Genomic DNA, 25,549 nt, shown 5'->3' with positions numbered 1-25,549 from the left:
AGACCAATTGCCACCCTGGATAAACCCCAAGCCTTGTGGAGAGAAGAGATCTAGAAGCAAATAGTTACCATATAGACCAGCGAGTAGCAGGACAGAGAGAGGGTCAGATAGAGGGCAGGAGAATGACCAGTTTGGCCTAAGGTGTCAAAAAAAGGCACCATTACACTAAATCTTATAGAATAGTGGATTTTCCCAAGAAGAGAAATAGATGGAGGGAACAAGTGAAATATTTAAAGAAGTAAGAACTGAGACATAGAACCTACACAAATCTGATTACCTTCTCGTGGAAAGAAACTCCTTGGCAGGAAGTGGAGAGAGTCAAATCAAAAAGCAACATCATGGTTGACACCCACACACAGTTGTCCTCAACTGCGGTTGGTGAAAATGTCTGAAAACTGAATATGGCATCCCAGTAACCTAAATAAATCAGAACAAAGGATTTGGGGAAAAAAAAAAAAAAAAAAAGGAGCATGAAGCCTGACCTCTTGCCTAAAGGGAATTATTTTGTTGTGAGTAAGAAAGAGAACTGCTAACAGTGATTGAAATCCGCATACCTTAGAAACTGGCTGCTGGCTAATTTAGAGGCTTCCTGTTTGGAGCCTTTACAAGACTCTGCATGTAGGCTAAATACTCTATCCATATGGATCAGATTCGCAAACAAAGAAAGGAGTGTTCTTCCCTGCATCACCATTTCCACAGGCTCTGTGATGCAGGGAACTTCTAACTACACCATGGCAGCTGCTAAGGGAGGGAACGTGATTACTCAATGCAGTGGTCACTCTGGACTGGGACCGTCTGCTGTAGAGGGCATCACTGGAACAAGAAGTGAAACTTGAACGGTATCTGAGGGTTACGGGATAGTGACACACAATTGCCACTGTTCTGACTCTGAAGGCCGGCTAGAGTCTGTGTAGGAGAATGCCCTTGTCTGCAGGAAATACAAAGGACTCGGTGGTGATGGCACCTCACAACAGCAACTAACTCTCAAAATATTCTGAAAAAGCTAAGGGTCTTGTACTATAATTGCAACTTTTAGGTAAATTTGAGATGGTTCCAAAATAAAAAAGAATTTTAAAGTTTAAAACTTTAAAAAGTAAAAGATTATCTATTCTCAAATGAACAAGACTAACAAGGTAATGTGCTCCTTTGGGGTGGGGAGGGAACCCTTAATACTGTTCCAACCCACTCTGCTTTCCCGTAAGTCCTGTTTTTAGCAGAGCACGGAGGGGAGAAAAGCATAGAAATACTGCCACCTACTGGTGTAGAGCAAATATATTTAGGGTAAAGAAAAAAAATCCTGAGGTTTCCTCTGGACAGGAGAAAAAGAAAGCTTTTTATGGGGATTGACTTTTAAAGGCTGTTGGAGACTGAGGCAAACAGGCCCTTTAACCTTGAGGCCTGCATTAGAATGAAATCTGAGACTCAGAGCAGATGACAGACGGCTCTCTGGGTTTCAGATGTGTCCTGGGCGAATGGGGAGTTTAAGAGGAAGGGATACATTCAAGGGGTACAATAGAGACACAAAATTTTTCACTCCCCATCCCAGCAAACCTGGAGAAGATGAATTCTCTAGTAAAAAGAAAAAATGGGCAAACTAGCTCTAAGAATAGATACCAGGCCAGGCCCCAAGGAGAAAAAGACTGCTAACAATATCTAAGGCAGCTCACGGGGAAGCTTTGTGGGAACTGAACAGATGCAGCTCCCCCCCTGGATTTCAGCCCAGTAGGCACCCTCCTGGCCTGACACCCTCGTAGGACACCCTTATGGTGGGGTGAACATTTAACCATCTACAAGTTATTTTGTTAATTTTTTAATTGCATTTCTACAAAACTAAACATACTCTGACTGTATGATCCAGCAAGCACTCCGCTTGGTATTCTCCCAAATGAGTTGAAAATCTGAAACCTGCACGAAGATGTTTATAGCAGCTCTATTCGCAATCGCCAAAACTCAGAAGCATTCAGTAGGTGAAGAGATAAATAAACTGTGGTCCATCCAGACAATGGAATGTTACTCAGCACTAGAAAGAAATGAGCTCTGAAGCCATGAAAAGACCTGGAGGAACCTTAAATGCATTTTACTAAGTGAAAGAAGCTGATCTGAAAAGGTTACATAGTCATGATTCCAGCTCTATGACATCTGAAAAAGGCAAAACCATGGAGAGAGTAAAAAGAATCAGTGGCTGCCAGGGCTTTGGAGGAAGAGGATGAATAGGTGGAACACAGAGGATGTTTAGGGCAATGACTCTATTTTGTATGATACTCTAATCTCTAATCGTGGGTTCATGTCATTGTACGTTTGTCCAAACTCAGAAATCATATAAACCAAGAGTGAACTCTAATGTAAACTATGGACTTCAGGTGATGATGATGTGTCAGTGGTGGAAAGGCAGGGAGTATATAGGAAATTTCTGTACTTTCTGCTCAGTTTTGCTGTTAATTTAAAACAACTCTCAAAAATAAAATCTATTTTTAAACACTCCATCTCTCTTTCACCAATAACCATAATGACAACTGAATATAACCAAACTAGAAAGAATAATAGACAATCGTGTGTATAGTTGCCCACATCTTTTCAGCATTTGAGGTGTTACAATTCATGTGTTTTGAGTTAGATTTTAACATGAGTGGGAAAAGGGAGCTCCTTACAAGTATTCAATTAAAACAGAATTGAAGTATTAATTTCTTCTATTTCCTACTTCTATAATGAGGAAATATGCAGATCTTATACTCAGTAAAAAAAAAAAAGAAGAAGAAGAAAGAAAGAAAAACTAGAAAAACAAAGTTTGTGCTTAGTTTAAAACCTCAAAAGGCTGGAAATTCTCCTTAAAATTCTTTAAGTACAAATGTCCCTTAAACTGAGACGAGGTGTTTGAGTATATATTTTATACAGTTGTCTTAAAGATGTAAACTTATTTCCTCTATCAGATTTCTTGAATCATTAGGACTTGACCTGTTTACAGTAATATTATGATTCAGACAAAGATCCACTACTCACGTGGAATGCTGAGGTACTGAAAAAAAAAAGAGAGAAAGCGCTTAAAGAGGTTAGAGACTGCTGTGAACTGAACTGTGTTCCTTCAGAATTCACAGGTTGAAGCCCTAACTCACAATGTGACAATATCTATAGGCGGGGTTTTTAGGAGGTAACTAAGGTTAAGTTAAACCCTAAGAGTGGGGTCCTAATTAGATAAAACTCTAGCCTTATAAGAAGAGGGAGAGAAAAAGATGTGTCTCTGCCCTATGAGGACACAGGGAGAAAGTGGCAAGCTAGGAAGAGGGCTCTCAAGGAACCGAATCAGCTAGCATTTTGATCTTGGACTTCCCAGCCTCCAGAACTGTGAGAAATAAATTTCTGTTCTTTGAGTCAGGTCTATGGTATTTTTTTTTTTTTTTTGCGGTACGCAGGCCTCTCACTGTTGTGGGCTCTCCCTTTGCGGAGCACAGGCTCCAGACGCGCAGGCTCAGTGGCCATGGCTCACGGGCCCAGCCGCTCCGCGGCATGTGGGATCCTCCAGGACCGGGGCACAAACCTGCATCCCCTGCATCGGCAGGCGGACCCTCAACCACTGCGCCACCGGGGAAGCCCCAGGTCTATGGTATTTTGTTATGTCAGCCCAAGCAGACTAAGACTGACAGTGTTAACTTCCTAGTGGAAAACTTATTCCATGAAGACAGCTACAACTCTTAAATTACCAGGCTCTATGTCCCTGTATCACTCCAACCTAATGAATATTAATCAAGATATTATATTTGATTTACATTTAGTTCAGAAGGATCACAAACTCTGGAACCAATAGGAAGCATAGAGAATTTCTAGTCTGCGGGGTTTCAAGCTGCATTGTGAAGACCCCCTTAGGGCCTGCCACAGGAAGAGGAGAGCTGTGCATTGAGCATCACCTATACCCTAGACACAGGCCCGGAGATTCAGCTATGAATGGCCTTGACGATGCTTACATGCTAATGGGGAGATGCAAGTAATAAACAAGCAAAGGAATAAGTAGCCAAGAGAATTACAGACCGTCCTAGGAAGGAAATACATAGGATTACATGGGTCCAGGAAGCCTCTGTGTGGAAGGATGGCCGTGGGAAGAAGAAAAGAATGACTTCCCAGGGGGTGGGAACAGCAGGGGTAAAGTCCGAAAGGTACAAAGGAACTGGGACGGGACTTGGAAATGCAGAGTCCAGGTCTCTGGAGTGTGAGAAGTGAGGGGTGGTGATGTGAGATGAGATTGAAATGCAGGGAAGAGCCAGACCGTGCAAGGCCTTGAAGGTCTTGGTAAAGAATTCTAGACTTTATTCTAAGAGCAAAGGAATGTCACTGGCAAGTTGTCAGCAGAAAGAGTGGACACTTCTCAGATTATTCTGGTGTCTACAAAGAATGAAGTTCTAGGGAGGTAAGATGGAAGCTGAAAACCCATTTAGGGGGCTTTTTGGAGAAACCATTTTGGAGGAAATGCACTAAGAGAATACAGATATGAGGAAGTTATATTTTGAAAGCAGAAATGTCAAGAGTTGCTGCTAAATTGGATACAAGAGTGAGGAAGGAGAAGACTCAAGAGTAACTTGAGCTCCTCTAAGGTGACTCGAATGAGCAGGCAGGATTGAGGACCATTTGGTTTAAATAAAGGAAAGACATTTAATAGTTTTAAGTAATAAGGAGAGGAACCAACTGTCTTTTAAGATTCTAGTCTTCAAAAATTGGAGAAGAATTCTGATGATCCCATTTGGGACAGGTGACCATCACTAGAAGGTGGACCTTCACTGGAGGCATGAGTTTGTGATGAACATCGCCGGCAAGATGACAAATGTTCACCAGTGTCCAGTACACACTGGACGTGGCGTTGGGTCATCAGGGGTGTGGGGCAGAACCCTGAATGCGGCAGTGTGATCTGAGGATGAGCAGTGAGAAAGTACTGTGACTACAACACCTTTGGGAGTTTGTCTCGGAAGAAATAATGACACAAGCCCATTCCCCGAAGGTCTGGGTTGATACGTAAAGGAACAGGAGGTACAGCTGACGGAGAAAGCCCTGAAGGAGGGGCACCGCTCTGGGAGAGGAGGTTGGGATGCACAGCATGAGAAAATGGGCCCGAGCATACCCCACGCAAACGCCAGAACTTGCCCCCAAATATCCCATTTTTTCTGAAATATCTCACTTTCAACCCCAAGGAAATACTCATTTGCTTACAGGACTCACGTAAAGAATGATTTTTGGTTTTTTAATTAATTTATTTATTTATTATTTTTGGCTGCGTTGGGTCTTCGTTGCTGCGCGCAGGCTTTCTCTAGTTGTGGTGAGCGGGGGCTACTGTTCGTTGCGGTGCGCAGGCTTCTCACTGCGGTGGCTTCTCTTGCTGCAGAGCACGGGCTCTAGGCGTGCAGGCTCGGTAGTTGTGGCTCACGGGCTCTAGAGCACAGGCTCAGTAGTCGTGGCGTGTGGGCTTAGTTGCTCCGTGGCATGTGGGATCTTCCCGGACCAGGGATCGAACCTGTGTCCCCTGCATTGGCAGACATACTCTTAACCACTGTGCCATCAGGGAAGTCCCAAGAATCTTACTCTTTAAGTATTTGGTGGGTAAGTCTAAAAAATTAGAAATTAAGGGCTTCCCTGGTGGTGCAGTGGTTGAGAGTCCGCCTGCTGATGCAGGGGACATGGGTTCGTGCCCGTCCAGGAAGATCCCACATGCCGCGGAGCGGCTGGGCCCGTGAGCCATGGCCGCTGAGCCTGCGCGTCCGGAGCCTGTGCTCCGCAACGGGAGAGGCCACAACAGTGAGAGCCCCGCGTACAGTAAAAAAATAAATAAAATAAAATAAAATTAGAAATTAAAGTCACACAACCTTTCCCATCTGATTCTTTTTTTTGAGGGGGGGGGTAGGGGATGGGGGGAATCTCAGTTTTGGCTTCTCCCAGGCATTCTCCCAGAAAGGCTTAACCAAATAAAAATAGGCTTTTTAGGAAAAAATTGCTTTGTAAGCAGTTTTATGTTTTGGTACTGGGGAGGAAATGAAAGGTGTTATTAAAACATGTAGATGGAGAAGTAAATCAAAACATTGGTGGAATTGCTTTAACAGATCTGGGTATTTCAGCTTTTTCCTAAATGAAGACACTTCCCCCGGCCCCGACTTAGAATGTACACATTAAGGTATTCTTTCAGAATATAACGCACTGTTGTGGAAAGCACACCAAAGCAGGCAGAGGACCCCAGAACAGGCCACTAGAGTCCCAGCTACGAATCTGTCCCTGAGTCTGTATCCTCTCTGCCTTCCCTGCAGGGTGGCTGAATCAGACAAGATAAAAACTGAGAAGCCATGTAAAACAACTTCTATGATAGCTATACTTAACAGTGCTCATTTCATGCCAGACCCTGTAACACAGAGAGGTCAAACAGATTGCTCAGAATCCCAAAGCAGTAGAGAGATTGGCTGTTTCCTGTCCTTTCTGGGCACAGTAGAGCTAAACTCTCTTCCCAGCCTTCCTTGTGTTTAGGTGCACTGCGGTCACCAGTAAAATATGAGCAGACACATAGGCACCACCTCTAGGCCTGGCCCATAAAACTTCATACACGTGATCTGCATGCTGGTTTGCACTCCATAGGCTCAATGACGGTGACAAGAGCTCCTCACATGGCACTTACTGGGGCGGCAAAGCAGTAAAAGCTAAAGAGCCTGGATCCCAGAATCACTGCGAGGAAGAAAGCTCCGATGCTAACCAGAAACACACACTTTACCTGAGTGAAAAAAAATCTATTGTATTTGAGCCATTATCTATTTGGAGTTTGTTGTCAAAGCAGCAGTTTGTTTGTTACCCAAATTAATTCAAATACTAGGACCTTGAAGTGGGTACTGTCCCAGCCAAAAAAAAAAAAAAAAAATTCAAACTATGTGGCATTGGCTTAGTGGCCAGTGAGAAAATTGGTATCGGGAGCTGAAAAGTTGGAAAACCGTGTTTCCCAGTGGCAGATCATGCGGTAAATCTGCTTCCTGCAGTAATGTGAAAGGCACAGCCACTGCAGCTCTAGAATGTTCGAGAAGAACCAGACTGACCCTGTGTGTTGGCTTTTATCTCCCCCTTTAGCAAGATGTCATTGGTGCCTTCAGGAAAGAACTGGCCGGTCTGCAAGCAGAAAGGAAAGGAAGTATAGTTCAGAAATGTGGGTCCTCAAAGCCTGGGAAAGCTGACTACTTCTAAATCCCAAACAGTAAAAGATGTTAAGACTGAAAAAGGCTTTGAGCAAATGCTCAAGTCTCAGCCCCAAAGCAAAGATGAAGGATGTGGGCTTCCCCCACGAGCTTATTGTTTTAACTACCTTTAGCTCAAGGTAGCTGCTCTTATGTTGACGGGGTAAGGAAGCAAGGATAAAAATTACTCACATCTACGTGGATGGACTCAGAGTCTGTCACAGAGTGAAGAAAGTCAGAAAGAGAAAAACAAATACCGTATGCTAGCACATATATATGGAATCTAAAAAAAAAAAAAAAAAAAAAGGCTCTGAAGAACCTAGGGGCAGGAGGACAGGAATAAAGACGCAGATGTAGAGCATGGACTTGAGGACATGGGGAGGGGGAAGGGTAAGCTGGGATGAAGTGAGAGAGAGGCATAGACATATATACACTACCAAATGTAAAACAGATAGCTAGTGGGAAGCAGCCTCATAGCACAGGGAGATCAGCTCGGTGCTTTGTAACCACCTAGAGGGGTGGGATAGGGAGGGTGGGAGGGAGATGCAAGAGGGAGGAGATATGGGGATATAAGTATACGTATAGCTGATTCACTTTGTTATAAAGCAGAAACTAACACACCATTGTAAAGCAATTATACTCCAATAAAGATGTTAGAAAAAAAATTACTCACATCTAGTAAAAAATTTTCATTGTGGATGTTTATTGTGGATACTGGCACATAAAACTGGCTGCAAATGGGTTAGAAACCCACAAAGTTTTTAAGGCCAATGTATTGCCAAAGAAACGATGGAATCAGACTAAAAATGTTGTTCGCTGTTTGAGTTTTTAAATAACCTTCAGACCTCTCAAACTTGTACTGGTAGAAAACAGGTCTTGAAAGCTATGCATTCTCCAAGCAGAGGAAACTGCCCATCACCTCCCCTAGATGAACCATGGAGACCCTCCAAACTAGAGTCTCCAGAAGGTGGAGCCACAGTCATGAGAACCATGCACAAAAGAATTCCTCCCAGAGATAAAATTCATATGCCTTCTGGGTTTTTAAATTTCAACTACTTATCATTTATTATTCCTTTCCTACAGTAAAAATGATAAAGCACTGCAAGATTATAAATGTTTTGACACACATACTTAATACAGACCTCCTTTGATGGTTAACAGATTCTTTTATTAATAATCAAAAAGCTTCACACTTACAATATGAAAATAAATGCTTCTTTAATGAATAATTAAATGCAAACTCTCCAGGACCTTACAGGATTTTTAGTATGTACCATGAGTACCTTAGAACACAGGGTATTAGCTTGCTGGGATCATTAGGGTATGACTGAAAAAGAGGGACAGTAATTTATAAAACAGTTACCGAACAGCTTTCCCAAACAGTAGTTCCCCTGAAATTAAAACAGGAAACAAAATTTGTATTTATACCTAGTTTTAGATATGACTGACAACATACATCAATCTTAATTTTATGATTTTGAGGTTACTTTTTAAAGGCACTCCACAGAAATTCAAATCTCATTTTAGAATCATGAATCTGAGATGTGTAATAAAGTTGTAACTTCTCAATATCAAAGTTTAATTATTACACAACAAATACTATTTCACAGACAGTATTTGTTCTGCATCCTGTTCCCCTGCAGCACCAATCATGCTAAGATTTTTGAAGCACGTCTATGACTACAGCAGGCACTGCTGATTCAGTCACAAAAATCCTTCCTGGGTGAACAGTACTTGCTCTTTCCAGAAGAAACGGTTGTTTTACCTTTTCTGTTTCTTTTCTATTATGAAAAACAGGGCTAAACAGAATCTTATAGAGTCTCATTTTCTGCTGGATGATTAAAATCTCTACTCTGTATGTAATCTTAGTGTCTTAAAATCCAAAAGTGCAGTGGAGGACAGTATGCTTTCCCTTGTTCTCACATGATACAATCAAAGCAAAAATAGAGCCCCATAGAAATTTCAACATTGAATTTTTTTTTAATCTTAAAGCTTAATGAGAGTCCAAAAGCTTTATATAAGTCAGTAGTCTCTGTATATCTTTGTTAGTTCATGATCTAGAAGACTACTTGTATTCAAAAGCCCATCTTTCAAAAAGGTCCTATTTTCTCAATGGTCTGTTTACAGAGTTCACTGCCTTGTTTATAATATATAGGCATATATATGTGTGTATAGCATATATGTAAGCAGCAGTCACACAGCTGCCTTGTTTATATACACAAGCATATATATGTGTGTATAGGATATATGTAAGCAGCAGTCACACGGCTCTCAGTTGTGCCCCATTAAAGCTATTTTACTGTGGTATAGAAAGGAGAGCAATCATAGTCTCTGAAGTGTTTTCAATCCACAAGCACACACACATACACAGTCAACACTAGTCTCATCAATGCTGTCGACAATTCAGAAAGCCTAAATACTTTTCTAAGTGAATTCTAAAAGAAAAGTGCCTTGAATTTAAATTTTTTTAAAAACTTCAGTCTTCAATATTGAAACTGCTAAGTCACTCCATTTTTCCATGAAAAAAAAAATAGGATAATAAAGTTAGGGGGAAAATTTTTTAAATGAAAAAATAAACTTGAGAAAACACCCTGTTACTAAAATAGGTTTAAGAAAAAACCTACATAGAGAAAATATTCCAATAGAAGGTAAAACCTCTGTGGGGTATCAGAATGGCATTACCTGTAATCATCAGATTAGAAAGAAATGAAATCTTCAGTGACAGAACTGTAAAATACATTAGGAAATGTCCAGCTGATAAAATACTATACAGCTATTAACGATAAGGAGAGAAGATGATGAAGCACATGGAACACCTACACTGTGAAGCCAAACACAGAAAGGACCCTGCTGCACTGAACAGCTCCATTCGCAAAAACTCAACAGGAATGTAATTTGACTGCCCTGTCACTATATTAGGGATACGGTTTTCCCTTTATTGGAAAAACCAATAAAACAATATAAAGCTTCTATAGCGCTTGTACATTTTCCAGAAGAAACAAAAAACATCAAAATGGATGAAATAACTCAAAAACAAATCTTTGAAAATAAATGTTCCTCAGAGAGGCATGCTCCTGACTGCGTCCTGAAACCAATTTGTCTTTCGTTACTTGGGAATGCAGGCCCTGACCCAAGCCTGGTTCTCTTGAGAGGGATGCTCCATGAGCAGGCCCAAAAGAAGAGGGGCAAGTGTCTGGCCAGAAGATCTGTGGCCCATCCCTATCACTGACTTTATTAACTAGGCCCTCATTTGTCCACTCTGAGCACTTAGACAACACACATTTCTATGTTTGAGGACAAAATTTCACAAAAGTCTTTTTCTGTCTACAGAAAAATTCAGAGGCACTACTATTTCCTTCTCATAATAAAGCAATTCTCAACCAGCAATCAATTATATATATATATTTTTTAATGACAAAATGGTTAGTGTTAACCCTGTATAACCTGTGATCATAAGTAACTAAAGACCCCTGGGTGATAACCACCAGAAGTAATACTGGGCAGAGGATTACTTACAAAAAGAGCAATTCTCAATAGAAAACTGAATATTTCCCTTGGGAAATAAATTTAATATTTTATTATTAAACAAATGGGGCAAAAGAAGAGATTTTCTGTAACTGCAATAGAACAGGATTAGAAAGGCTTCCTTAGACATCCCAACCGTATAGGAATGAAACATTCTTCATGGTTTTATGATGAAAATTATAATCTCCTAACTATTGTAGCTCTCTGAAGAAAATGTTCAATCACAAGATTAAATTATACAAAGCATTTAACATTTTCAAACAGTTGCCTAATAACAAGCTTTTAAGAGAGATTATTCACAGCACTAAATTATGTTTATCAAATATTTGAATAAGCCACACTCAGAAACACTACAATGGAGCAGCTTACTGGTCTATGTGGTTCTCTGCACTACTACAAAAATAGTCATAAAGAGCTTGATGTACTCAGTGTAAGGCTGGTGTTTTACTTTTTGCAAGCCACGTATCTCGCAGTTACATTCTCCCAGCTGATTACATTCCAAATGGCTTTCAGGTAATCAGGCCTGACATTTTTATACTGAAGGTAGTAAGCATGCTCCCACACATCAATTCCCAGCAGTGGAATAAGACCTGTTGGAAAGAAGGGGAAAGAAACAGAAACACTGAATTTCACTCCAAAACACTGCACCTTCTCGCTTTAAACTATAATTATTCTATGCACACAAAACTACCCTTTACAACATTCTCATCCATTTTTCAGTTTCTTATGTAACTAGGAAATTTGCATAAGAATACATATCCTAGAAAAAGATTTTAAACTTCACTCTTTGGAAGAAAATGTGATAAATGGTAAAAATAATTAAAACAGACTTGGGAAAATCAACTAACCACAGTATTTTAACAGCTATTCTTAAAATATCAACAGATTTACCCAAGAGCCAATTCTCAGTGGTCCTCACTAGGGGTCTCAGGAAGGGTGTGTTCTCTTTGTGGGTGTGGCTGAGGACCTTCCAAAGGTGTTGAGCATTTGGGGGAGTCTATGGAAAACTCCCCTGGGCTGATGTCAGTCACAGAGAATACAAAGCCTTTACGATTACACATATGTATAGCTGAGTCACTTTGCTGTAGAGCAGAAATTAACACAACACTGTAAATCAACTCTACTTCAAATAAATAAATAAAAGCGTTTATGAGACAATATAAAAATTAAGTTAACAAGGAAAACTGAGTAAGGCTTAAGAAAAAGATACATTATTTAGTTTCTGAAAAGTGTGTGAAGAAGTAGTTAAATCTATAAAACATTCATTTAAGAAACCTCTCCAACTGAAAGCGCTCCTCTAGGAAAACAAGCATCAACAAGCATGTCTAAATCAATTGTGAGGTGCGCCACTAATAACTTATAATTAAGGGAACAAAATTTATACATGATATTCCCCCTAAATAAATCACCATAACTTTCATTTATCTTTATTCCAAAGGGCTTTCTTCAAGCAGGAGAGAAGAAGGTGTTGCTAGGACTGACCTGCCAATCACAGCCTCCTCGGTCAGGTACCTGACTCTCAGAGCACTCAGGGCTCACACATCTTTGGTTGCTTTTCCAAATTCTGTGGCATCTCACTTTCCCTAAAGAGCTGTTTAGATTCTGGCTAATCTGAACATATCCAGGTTAGTGAGTCACGTAAGCAAGTCTCCTGACGTGTGTAGAGGTAGAAAATATGGCTGAGACCTACTGCTGATTGATGCTAAGGTATCACCTCACATCAAAGTTCCAGCAAACTGCTGGATCCTTATGACTATTTCCTAAAGAGCTTCTACTTCCATATGGCTCAACATAAAAAAGGATTTGGTGAACCCAGCCTGCAGCTTCTAAGCCCAATCTTTTCCTACGCCAAAAAATCCTCAGGAAGGTAGATGTCTGGAAACCTGAGCTCTGGTCCCAGTTTGACCACAGGTGCTCAGCAGAGGGGTTGAGAGTCCAAGCTCTGAAGTCAGACTCAGCCTATGTGTCTTTTCCTCCTTCATGTTGTTTATCTAATTTTAGTTTTATATTCTAGTGCATATAATTATTATGTAGGCTGATACGGATTCTCTGTCAAATTAAGCAGAGTTTATGTTTAAAACGTGTTTTAACATATCTGTAAAACTACATGTGCTCATTTTATAAAATATCAAGGACTTGGAAAGATTTTTGCTCCCACAAGACTCTGGGTATCATCTACTAAGATCTGTTCAATTTAGTACGTGCTCAGCGTAGGTTTAAACACTGCTAGTCTTCCGTATTTCACAGTAAATGCTTTATAGTGAACCATCTCCCCCGAATAAACGTGTAATAATTCTTAAGCCTAACCTGTTGTTCCTTGCAGGGGATCCTGATTAGAACAAGCAGCAATCTGTAAGCGTCCCTGTTCCTTACTGAAACCGAGCCAACCCCAGCCTGAGCCTTGGACACCAACGGATACGGCGGTCAACTTCTCCTTAAAGTTCTTGAAGGAACCAAAGTCACGTTTGATGGCTTCCAGCAACTCCCCTATTAAAAAAAAACCCAAAAACCACTCACAAATGAACAGACGGCAACAATTACAATAAAATATTTTATTATATAATATATATCCCAATATTCTTGTCACATGGCCCCAGACACAACTAGAAACACATGGAAAACACTACATGACCCAGTGAGCCTACAAAACAGGGTTATTCCTGTCCTGACACCAGGGTCATAACATCTCACAATTTTAATTTATGTTTGTTGCTGAAACATGTTAGAGGGATTTCTTCACTCACAGTGCTGTTTCCATAAGGAAAGAAATAATATTTTTCATTAGCTTTCTTTTTTCCCCTCAAAAGAAGATTTTACTTTGACTTCTACCCTACCTACTCTATGTTTCAATTTGGGAATAAAATGTTATGGGTGAGATTTGCTTCTTCTCCAAGGCAGCCTAGATCTTTCCTATCTCAATTATATCATTTTAAAAAGACTGATGTTGGGGCTTCCCTGGTGGCGCAGTGGTTGAGAGTCTGCCTGCTAATGCAGGGCACATGGGTTCGAGCCCTGGTCTGGGAGGATCCCAGATGCCGCGGAGCAACTGGGCCCGTGAGCCACAACTACTGAGCCTGCACGTCTGGAGCCTGTGCTCCGCAACAAGAGAGGCCACGATGGTGAGAGGCCCGTGCACCGCGATTAAGAGTGGCCCCTGCTTGCCACAACCAGAGAAAGCCCTCGCACAGAAACAAAGACCCAACACAGCAAAAATAAATAAATTAATAAACTCCTACCCTCAACATCTTTAAAAAAAAAAAAAAAAAAGAGTGATGTTGCCTATTAATGAACTAAGGGTACACTTTAAGAGTTATCACCCTTTTTATTCTGTAGCAATACAGAATACAATTCGAGACTGAGCACATCAACTATATCAACTAGGCCCAAAATATCACTTCTCTTACTTTATTGGCTTAAAAGTAATCATCTGTTATAAGCACGAATGACGGAATAAAGGGGTACCAGATAACACAGCATGGCAGAGTACCAAAACCTGCTGGCAGAATACACGTGTATTCAGGTATTCTGGTAACTCACAACACCTCAAAAGTATTAAGTCACGGTCTGAAGACCTAACTCAGAAAAAATAAATTGTCCAGCTTCCCATACTTATTCCCCCATTCATCTTTACTTCCAAATGAAATTGCTTATTTCAAGTGCACAAGATGCCTTCTAGAACATGATTAAAAACAAAAAAATGCCACAGAAGCTTAAGGTACTTGCCAGAAGAGCAGAAACAAAGGAGGAGAGCTATATTTACACCCCATACCTTCCCTGGGGTGGGGAGGATAATTAAAGTTCTGGGTCTCTGCGTGCTACATAGGAGGTCAAGTAAACAAGCAGTGAACAAGATCATCAGCTCTGTACTCCCTTGCTACCTGCAGTTGTCCCGGAAAAGCTAATTTTCTGGGACAACTGACTTTTTATCAGTTAGGAAGAGTAGTAAAACAATAGCAAAAGGCACTATTCTATAATAACATTTAATTTTTAAAACAACCGTATTATTATCCCCATAGCATATAGACGAAGAAAGTAAGGTACAGAATGGCTAACATCTTGTCCCAGGGCCTAGAGCTAGTAAGTGAAAGCTCATCTTTTCTAAAAACGAAGTGTCTCAGTCTTTCCCTAATGTACAGTACATTTCAACTGAAAGATGACACTGTATGTGATATTGTGCGTGTGTATAAAATCTGACGATATAATTCCCTGAATGTATTCTCCACTCTTGCATGTGTCCCTTTGAAAGTTACAACTTTGTTGTACTGCTTGCTGTGAAAGACATGCCATTACGATACCTCAGGGAGAATTAAGGTAACTTAAGAAAATCAAGTCATTCCTATCGTGCACAAAACGTAGCTAAGGTTGTACCAATCTAAACCAACCTTTGGGTTCTCCACCACCGTTAGGGCTCAGATTTGTCCAGAAAATGCTATGATTGATATGGCCTCCACCGTTGAACTTTATTGCAGACTGTAGAGCTACCTGAGCTGTAATATCACCTGAAAAGTTAAAATAAAAACACATTTTTTTAAATTCTTATTTTTTTGACCATTCTATATACACTATTATTTTTCTTTGTAAAACATCAGATAGGGCTTCCTTGGTGGCGCAGTGGTTTAGAGTCCGCCTGCCGATGCAGGGGACGCGGGTTCGTGCCCCAGTCCGGGAAGATCCCACATGCCACAGAGCGGCTGGGCCCGTGAGCCATGGCCGCTGAGCCTGCGCGTCCGGAGCCTGTGCTCCGCAACGGGAGAGGCCACAACAGTGAGAGGCCCGCGTACCACAAAAAAAAAAAAAAAAAAAAAAAATCAGATAATTGGACCATTGTAACATCCCTATTGGTCCCCAAATTTCACAATTTCAAGACTCTACCCAAAAAAAAAACCTTCCCCAAAATATTTGTCCCAGTGGATTTTCAGTTCAATTAATAATGTACCATGGGCTTCCCTGGTGGTGCAGTGGTTGGGAATCTGCCTGCCGATGCAGGGGACACGGGTTCGAGCCCTGGTCTGGGAAGATCCCACATGCCGCGGAGCGACTGGCCCCGTGAGCCACAATTACTGAGCCTGCACGTCTGGAGCCTGTGCTCCGCAACGGGAGAGGCCGCGATAGTGAGAGGCCCGCGCACCGCGATGAGGAGTGGACCCCACTTGCCACAACTAGAGAAAGCCCTCGCACAGAAACGAAGACCCAACACAGCCATAAATAAATAAATAAAATTTAAAAAAAAAATAATAATAATAATAATGTACCAAACAACTAGTGAGAAGCCAGCAGAGGTGGCAAAGCTAGTAGAAAATTCACTCCTGGGCTTCAAAGAACTCGGTTTTCTTGGGTAGAAAAGATTTCAGTAAATGAAATAAGAAAGAGAACAAAGACAGAAAATAGTGGAATGCTATAAAATAGATGGTTCCGTATATAGACTACATGGAAAATGTTCAACTCCCATTTTCTAGATAGACAACCATCCACTGGGAAATACTTCAACGTTACATTAACAAAAAACTCAACTTGTTCAAAACTGAGCCCCTGATCTTCAACCCCAAAGTTACTCATCCAGAGGCCTTCCCCACCTCAGTGAGTGCCAGCTGTTTTCTCAGGACATCTTTGATGACGCGGTTATTCTTCACGCTAGTCCTCTCGCACCCCACATCAGCCCACCAGCGCACCCACCAGCACAGCCAGCTCCGGAAAACATCCAGAACCTCACCCCTTCTTCCTGCCCGTGGTGCCACCAGCAGCGCCCCCCCCCTTGCACTCGTGCCCCTCTCACTGGTCCCCTGCTTCCACTCCTGCCCCTACAGTCTATTCTCAACACAGCGGCCAGAGGGCTCCTCTAGACCCCCATGGCACACGGCCGGTCAAACCCCTCTGCAGGCTCCTCTTCTCAGAGCGAACCCCAAGTCCTTACGATCCGTACAGAGGTGCACATCATCCGACCCTCTGCCCCTCCTCGCTGGCCCAGCTCCGGCCACCACGGCCTCCTGGCACTTAGGCGACAGGCCTGGCGTGCTCCCGGCTTAGGGCTTCCACTGACCACTGAGGCCTTTGCTGGAACACTTCCCGGAGACAGTCTCATGGTTCACTCCCCCATTTCTCCTTCAAGTCTCCACTGAAACGTCAACCTTATCAGAAGGCTTCTCTAACCACAATGTAAGATGGGCAATCCCCGCCCCGCTTCCAGACCACTTCCCCTACTTTGTTTTTCTCGATAGGACTTCAGCCCCGGCACACTCCATATTGACTTGTTCATGGGTCTCCGCTAGGAGGAAAGCTCCAGCGAGGACAAGGACTTTTGTGCACTGCCTTTGTCCCCGAGGCCCAACAGACTGCCTCACGTGTAGCAGGCACTCGTGAATGCTGAATGGAGTTCCACGGAAAGAAAATTCTGACCTCTATACTTAAAAAGAATGTCATATTTGAAGCTGTTTTTTCTACCTTGCTAAACATGGAGGCAAAACAAAATATTTTTCTTGATGCCTTCAAGAAGCTACAGACTAACGGAACTATTAGGAAAAATGGGAATTCCCTTATTCAGTAAGTATTAAGTTCTTATGACTCACAAGATGCCAAGAGGCAAAGTGAAGGGCACAGAGAACCACTGAGATCTCTGCCCTTGGGGAGCTTGTGTAATAGCAATACACGTTCCCTATTTCTGTTGTTGGGACACACGCCAAGAACACACGTAAGAAAAGTCGCCTTCTGAAACAATAAAACCTCCAGTTTTTAGCAATTCAGAAAGGCGGAGAGGACCAATGATATCTGAATACACAGATAATCTTTGAGAGTTCTGTTTAAGATGTCAACTTTTGTTGTCGTTGTTATGTTTATAAAATAACTTTCTGACAGATCAGTGTTTCCCTTACTGATTTTTCTTGGAGAATCACCCTAAAAATAAAGGTAGGCTTTATATTGTTTTTTAACAAGTCAACAATAACTAAATATTTCTAATGGGAAAGAAACATGTTTCTTGAGAACTAGTTTAATCACAATCTCTTAAAGTTTACTTAATCATTTTTAAAATTTTAATAGAAATTTTGGGGGGGTTAATATCTGCTTTTAAGAACACTTTTCTGAAGCTCAACATTTTCACTGGCTTCATAGCCAATTTTCTCTGTTGAATACAATAAAAGTTAAGTACTTTTGTTTGAAAAGTATTTACGTACTTAAATGCGGTAAGATTGATGATGTTATTTTCCTTACACTCTTTTTTCCAAAATTTTCAAACATGAAAATTTAACTCCTTAATGATTTTTAAAATAATGTTTTAAATAAAAGAAAGCTCCACAGACACTCATTAACTTATAGGCAATACAGTACAATATAATATAGTAAAGCTTTTTTTCCATTGGCTTTCATTAAAGCAAAGCTTTGATTGCACAAGAAAAGGACTGAAATTAAGCTGTTTTTAAAATATTGAAGAGAAGGGTTCACGGATGTCAGATGTTGTCATGCAGGAAACAGTTTCACAATTGGGATTTATCCCAGCCTCTCCCCATTACCACATTCTTCCCGCATTTGTTTTTTCCTAAATCACAGAACCTCTTCCCGTACTCAGAACCTTTTCCTTTACCGTATTTGTGGTCCCTCTGATGATCACAAGTAAATCTTTCAGAATGTGGTAACTTCCTCTTCTTTTTGTTTACCTATTACCTCACACACAACCAGACTGAAATACTACATTTTTCCACTAGATGTCCCCACTCAACAAGATGTCACAGTCTAAAAATTCACTCAACAAATTTCACAGGACTGAAATTCGATAAAAACATATTTAAGAAAAAAAATACACCCTTAACTGAGCAGTTTCAGCCATACATATAGCCTAGAAACACGCCTGTCAATTATTTCCCTCGTGCAAACCACTAACATTACTAACATTGACAGATTCAAAGTGTAATGCTATTTTGTATAGAAAAGTTAAGACTTCGCACTCCCATACACGCCCTCAGATGCAAAACACAAAAAAAGTCCACGCACGACTGGTTTTGTCACCTGAGCTCCTTTAAAAAACAAATACCAACTCCGTATTATACTTTCACTGAATTCCAAAGATTAGCAAATAAATACAAGCCTGTCTCAGTCCCCCCACGAAACGGCTCTTCTCCTTGTGAATTCTGCTCCCTAAGTCAACGCGCGAACACGTGCAGCGGTCCTACTGAAAGCAGGGGTGGGGCTTTACGCAGACCCGCCTCGCCGCCACGGTTCCCTGTAACCGGTTTCTCGAAGTCCGGCCGCCCGGCACCCACCTTTCTCCAGCGCATCCCGATATTTCTCCTCGGCGATGTTCAGGTTGTTCACGTAGGCCGCGTGGTGCTTGCTGTGATGCAGCTGCATGATCTGCGCGTTGATGTGGGGCTCCAGGGCGCCATAGTCGTACGGCAGGTCGGGGAGGCTATGCTTCCACCGGGAGCCCAGAGCCCCCAGGCCCGGCACCAGCTTCCTGCTCGTGCTGGAAAGAAAGCAAACACAGCCCGATCAGCTGACGCGGACAGCAACCGTTAAGCCGCGTGCCCGGCTCCGCAGACCCGGCTAGAAGGACCCGCGCCCCTGGGGGGCCTTCCAGTCGTTGGCCCCCTCGCCGTCCAGTCTCTGCCATTAAACTAACGCTGCGGTCCAGCGCCTCGGCGGCACCTGGACGCGCTCGGCGGACACCTGCCCTCAGGCCCGGCCTCTCGCCACGCCCTGCGACGCCGGGTCCCCGAAGGTGCCCTGGACCCCGCGGGGCCGGCGCGAGAGGGGAGGCAGAGCGAGAGGCGGTAGGGGGCAGCGGCGGCCACCGCGCCGACCCGCCGAGGCCACCGCCCGCGCCTCTTCGCCCGTGGGACCAGGGCCGCGTCCCCGCTGCGCACGCCGCCCGGCGCCTCACCTGCACGCCGCCCGGCACAACATGGTGGACGCCGCCCGCAGGCCTCTTGGAGCTCGAACCGCACCACCGCGCTGACAGCCGAGGACGGGCTTAAGTTGCGGGCTGCGCAGCAAGTACACCGCCGCCCCCGCGGCCCCGCCCCCTGCGCCCGCCTCGACCCCGCCCCCTGCGCTCGCCGCTTCCAACTCGGGGGCACAGGGGGAGAAGGGCCCCGCGCCCGCGCTCTGGGCCCAGGGAACGCGAGGAAGGGAGACCCGGAACTTTCCCCAGCGGCCAGACGAACCGCGGTGCCCCTCTGCGCGTTTCTGGGCGTATCGCCAAAGGAAAGGCCGCCGTCCCCACGCCGTGTGAGATGGTCCGGCCCCAGGCTCCGCCCCGCGAAGGCACCGCCCAGCGCTGCCCGCAGGTGGAGATTCAGCTTGCGCATGCGTGCGAGGGAATTGTCGGGAGCAGAGTCCCCGCAGCTTGCCTGTGGTCGTGGGGGCGCAGCCTCGGGGTCCGGCGACACCCCCCCCCCCACACGCCGCGGAGGAAAGACTCGTGTTTCCCTGAGCGGCCTCGGAGCGCCCCAGCGGGCCTGTGAGGCCCCCCAGGAAGGCGGGCCCTGGCGCTGGTATGGTGTAGGGCCAGTGTCCCTCCAACCACTGCCCGCAGTGACCTTTCTTTCCCAGTGAACTGACCTTGGGACCTCCGCCAGGCCTGATAATAGTGTTACCGTGCACTCACGACGTGTCAGGGACTGCGCTGCAGGGTTTACAAACATTTATCTTTATTTCACCCCAGGAGAGGTATCGTTGATTCCAGGTGACGGTTAATGAGCTCAAGGAGCTTGATGAGCACGTTGCCCTGGTCACACCGTTAATAAGTGAAAGAGTCAGGATTAGGACCCAAAGTTCATACTTTCTTGATCACCAGGCCTTAGCAGTCAAGTCTCGAGTGCTTGTTGGGAGAATATAAAAGAAGTGCAACAGAGGCTTCTTTCCTGCAGTGTCCTATATCTAATGAGCTGTAAGTATCAAATGCTTTCTCAACAATTAACAAAACAATCCTGCATTGTGTAAATCCTCCCTGTAAAGAAGTTAGGAAAGCTTTACACTGTGACTGGCCTGAGTTGGGCCTTTACTGAATAGAATAAAATGAAAGGAAGCAGATAATAGGTGCCGAATAGAGTTTCAGTTACTTTCCTCCACCCCCTTCACAACCCTCACCCCACCCCTGCCCCAAAGATGACTAGGCTTTGGGAGGACTAGGGGGACAGAAAGGGGAACCACGGAGCAGGGCTTCACAGAAAGGGCGGGGCTTGCTGACAGTCAGGTGAATGTAAGAGCATGTCACAAGATGGAGGAAATCCAAGTTGGGACCAGCTGATGGATTTCCTTAAAACTCAAACGTGTGACTGGTAACAGGAAACTGAAAAGCACTTTAGCTGAAGTGAAGCACATTGAAAGCAGTTTTTCAGGCGAGCAAGTCTGGCATTGATTTGAGGGGCAGGCTAGTTAGAAAACTGTTGCATGAATCCTAGCATGAGGTTCTAAGAGCCGGTTTTAGGGTAATAGCTGTGGGAACTGGAAGGAAAGCATTTTGAAGGATGGAACAACAGAATTCAGTGACAGGTCAGGCTTGTTCCAGTGAGAACAATATATCACTATTAGGAGACGGAGCCCAGTCAGGCCGCATGGACGTACTTCTTGTTTGTACTAATGATGACACTTTGAGATTTAAATTGACCACGCTCCCTCCCCCTGCCATGCCCTTCTGAGCAAGCAACAAAGATCGGGGTGTGGGGAAGTGACATTAGCAGTCAAGAAAGTGTCTCTAACATCATATCTCTCATCAGCTACATCCTTCCAGAAGACAACCCCAATTGCAAGAGTAACCAGGATTGAGACCAAGGGTTTGGGGGTTACAGGAGGTATTGAGAAATTTCTTACACTCAGTAAACAGGCCCTTTTTCTTTTATAGTTGACCCCTATAAGAAGTACTCATTCGGTTAGCCCAAGGTGTTAAATTACTGTGGACTGGAGTCTGTTCCAAATTCCTCTGGCCAGCTCAGGATGTCATCTGCCACATCAGGGCACCATAATTATGGATTTCCCTTCAATAAACTTCCCAAGACTACTTCACAGCCACCTTCAGACCCACCACAGTCTGGATCAACACATTGGCTGGAGGAGGAAAAATGTGGGTTGAGAGGAATTCATTCTGAGCCGGTTATTAATTGCATTCGTATTCTAATAACAGATCCAGCTGCAATGTCTCAAACACAGAAGAGTGTATTCCCTCGTAAAAGAGATCTGGAGTAGGTAGTCCATGGCTGGGATGAAAGTGCCATGAAGTCATCAAGGAACCAGTTTCCTCTGTCCTCAGAGTTGCCTCATGATCCATTAAAGCTTCTAGAGCACCAGCCATCTCACCTTCTTTCCATGAAGAGGGAAGGACAAAAGGTGGGCCTCAGCTGTCCCCCTTTTAAGGATCCTTTGTAGTAGATTCACCCAACAAATTCCAATCAGAATTTAGGTAGAAGGCTGCACCTAACTACAGAGGAGGCTGGAAAACATAGTCATTTAGCTGTGGACATTTCCAGTCTGAAAAAATGTGGAGGACTTCCCTGGTGGCACAGTGGTTAAGAATCCGCCTGCCAGTGCAGGGGACACGGGTTCAAGCCCTGGTCTGGGAAGATCCCACATGCTGTGGAGCAACTAAGCCCGTGCACCACAACTACTGAGCCTGCGCTCTAGAGCCCGCGAGCCACAACTACTGAAGACCACGAGCCTAGAGCCCGTGCTCCGCCACAAAGAGAAGCCACCGCAATGAGAAGCCCGCGCACTGCAACGAAGAGTAGCCCCTGCTTGCCGCAACTAGAGAAAGCCCGCGTGCAGCAACAAAGGCCCAAAGAAGCCAAAAAATAATTAATTTTTTTAAAAAAGAAAAAAAATTGTGGAATTCCTTAACTAAAGGGAAAATGAATAGTGGATTGGAAAATAGACTCTGCCACATATCCTTCTACAAGACATATTTTCACATGCTTGGTTATGAACTCTGACCATTTATGGAATGACTTTAGCTACATTCTCTCCTTTTTCTCTCTCTCTTTTCCTTTTCACCCCTTGTATCACAAATCTTATCCAGGCAGGAATCTAAGTGAGAACTGCTGTACCAACTTTCCCTTTGCATAACTGGGATTGCTAATAGGACCAAGAGTAGTACTTAAATTGCTAAAATGAACTCAGTGATCTAGGGTAAAAGAGAAAATGATGGTAGAGATATAATATCGTTAACAAAGGTTTCAAAGTGAGCTTTTCCCCCACATCATCGGGCTAATTATAATTAGATTGCATCCTCAAAGAACACATTAACTACTAGAACGGAAAGGGGAAGCTTGGCTCAGAATAGAAGTGTTTTATTGAACAAGATGGGTGGTCAGTTGATCGTATCCACAAAGGGTGAAGGGAACTGACGTAATTGAGTAGATCCTCAGTGTGTGCTGGGTACCGGTTCTAATGCTCCACATCATCTCTTAATTCACACAGCATCTCTGTAGAGTGGCTTATTATTCCTCTTTTGCACAAAGACAGTGACTTGACCAAGGTCACACACAGAGCCAGCAGGTAGTAGAGCTGGGCTTCGAATGGACTGCTCTATTAAATAACAATGACATCACTGTGCCTTTAACCAGCTGCCACTCCCTCTGCCACATCCCTTGCACCCAATAAAGTTGAACGCAACCCTGTCTTGTTTGCAGCTCAGTGTTTGAAACTTCCCGCTTCTATGCTGTTTCCCAGCTTATTCCTGTCTTCTCAACTCCTGATTCATCTCCCGCCTCATCTCTTGCAAATGATTCAGGTCCTAGCTCTTGGCCCTGAGGCTTGAACTGGTCCTCTGTTCTCCCTTGGGTCATTTGCCCCTTCAATCACATTTGCTTCTTAGCCTCAGGGAAGACCCTGCTTCCTGGAGCTTCCCTTGGCACCATCCCACCTGACTGACTTTCCCACCCTTGTCTATGGAGAGAATTAGACTGGCTGGCCATGAACCTGAGCAACCAGAACAGAATGGAGGAAGGGTGAAAAGAAAGGTGGTCTCATATTTAGAGTCCAGGAAATGCCTCCGTAAGATCCCTCCATAAAAACGAGGCAATGTCCGCCCCTTTAGGGGAATGAACAACCCACCATCATCACCACTCCAGGCGTGTCAGTCAGGGTTCTCCAGAGAAACAGAACGGCCTGATTGGGTGTATATATCAAGAGAAAGATGTATCATAAGGAATTGGCTCATGCAATTATGGAGGCTGGCACAACCAAAATCTGTAGCGAGGCCCAACAGGCTGGAGACTCACGAGAGCCAGTGGTGCAGCCAGTGTGAAGGCAATCTGATGGAGAATCCCCTCTCGCTTGAGGGAGGCCAGTTTTTGTTCTATTTAGGCTTCAACTGATGGGATGAGGCCCACCCACATTTGAGAGGACAATCTAGTTTACCCCGAAATTCACTGACTTAAATGTTAATCTCATCCAAAACATCCTCCAAGTTGTCACCTTAAATTAACCATCACACCAGCTAAAACACAACATGGGCAATGCATTCTGTGTAAGGGGTGGGGAGATTCGTTAGTCCTTATACCACAGAATTCCAATTAATAGCCCAGGATTTATCATGGAGTGAGGTTGAATTCATGGGCACAGTTCTAAGAATAACTCTCAAGAGCTACCCAGGATGAACTGGTACTGACCACTGAGGGCGATGACCAAGCACAAGCTCAGGCCAGCTACGTCTTCTGGCCAGCACATGCCAGGGGCTGTCTCCCCACCCCGAGGTCCACTCTGAGGGGCCAGAGGAGGTACGCAGGATGCACGGCCTCACACACCACGGAGGTTCATGCCAGAACTTGGTCCACGGAGAACAGCATGGACACTGGGTCCCATCTCAGGCGTGTCCCAGCACACTCCCCATCCTGGCCTGCACCACCTTACTCTGGTGCTGGCTTACATCTGCACTGGCCCTTTGGTGGGCAATTGGATAAAATCATGTACAATAAGCCTACAGGTATTTTTAAGCTTAAGAGTATTAATTTAGTTTAAGGAACTAGTCAGCTTTTCGCTGGTATAAGGTGCTTTGGCTGATGATGAAAGAAGGCTGATCAGTTACTCTTTTATTGCATTTGAAGAGTAGCCTCTCAGTGATGCACAAACCAGCAGATCTCCTGCTCCCCACATTCGCCCCAAACACTCCGGTCCCCCCTGAGCAGATATCTTAGTTTTATCCCAGACCAGTTTAGGACTTAATTCAGCTATCATGGGCTGTGTCGTGTCCCCACCCAGATTCATGTGTTGAAGTCCTAACCTCCAGTACCTTAGAATGTGGCCATATTGGAGCCAGAGCCTTTTTTTTTTTTTTTGGTATCAGGCACTTTTTTATTCTTTTAAATTTATTTTTCATTTAATTTTTATTTTATATTGGAGTATAGTTGATGTACAATGTTGTGTTACTTTCAGGTGTACAGCAAAGTGACTCAGTTATACATATACATTTATCCATTCTTTTTCAGATTCTTTTCCCATATAGGTTATTACAGAATATTGAGTAGAGTTCCCTGTGCTACACAGTAGGTCCTTGTCGGTTATCTATTTTATATATAGTAGTGGGTTTATGTTAACCCCAAACTCCCAGTCTATCCCTCCCCGCCCCACCATACTAAGTAAGTCAGACAGAGAAAGACAAATATCATATGTTATCACTTATATGTGGAATCTAAAAAAAATGATACAAATAAACTTACAAAACAGAAACAGGCTTAGAAAACAAACTTATGGAGACAGAGCCTTTGAAAAGGTAGTTCAGGTAAAATGAGGGCCCTAAACTAGTGTGACTGGTGTCCTTATACAAAGGGGTAAGGACACAGACACACACAGGCCACGTGAAGACACAGCAAGCAGGAGGCCGTCTACAAGCCAAGGCGAGAGACCTAAGAAGAAACCAACTC

At 43.7% G+C, this 25,549-nt stretch overlaps 1 protein-coding gene across 1 annotated transcript; it reads right to left on the bottom strand.

Moving 5' to 3' along the window:
* Nucleotides 1-8,338: 8,338 nt before the first annotated feature.
* Nucleotides 8,339-19,882, bottom strand: SOD2 (superoxide dismutase 2). The gene is made up of 5 exons (XM_060115158.1): nt 19,576-19,882; nt 18,956-19,158; nt 15,089-15,205; nt 13,014-13,193; nt 8,339-11,296 (listed from the first exon to the last, which is right to left on the bottom strand). The coding sequence occupies exons 1-5, from the start codon at nt 19,596-19,598 to the stop codon at nt 11,151-11,153; spliced, it is 669 nt and encodes a 222-aa protein (XP_059971141.1). The 5' UTR covers nt 19,599-19,882; the 3' UTR covers nt 8,339-11,150.
* Between the last annotated feature and the right edge of the window lie 5,667 nt (nt 19,883-25,549).

This window comes from Mesoplodon densirostris, chromosome 12 (assembly GCF_025265405.1).
Source record: "Mesoplodon densirostris isolate mMesDen1 chromosome 12, mMesDen1 primary haplotype, whole genome shotgun sequence".
In the NCBI taxonomy this organism is placed as follows: Eukaryota; Metazoa; Chordata; class Mammalia; order Artiodactyla; family Ziphiidae; genus Mesoplodon; species Mesoplodon densirostris.
This window is presented reverse-complemented; position numbering and strand designations above follow the sequence as displayed.

Bases quoted from the DNA above. Each gene is read 5' to 3' on its own strand.
- SOD2 (XM_060115158.1), bottom strand. From the start codon at position 19,598: ATGTTGTGCCGGGCGGCGTGCAG. The intron at 19,159-19,575 runs GTGAGGCGCCGG...CTTTCTTTCCAG, and splicing joins TTGTGCCGGGCGGCGTGCAG to CACGAGCAGGAAGCTGGTGC. The intron at 15,206-18,955 runs GTGGGTGCCGGG...TTAACTTTTCAG, and splicing joins TCGGGATGCGCTGGAGAAAG to GTGATATTACAGCTCAGGTA.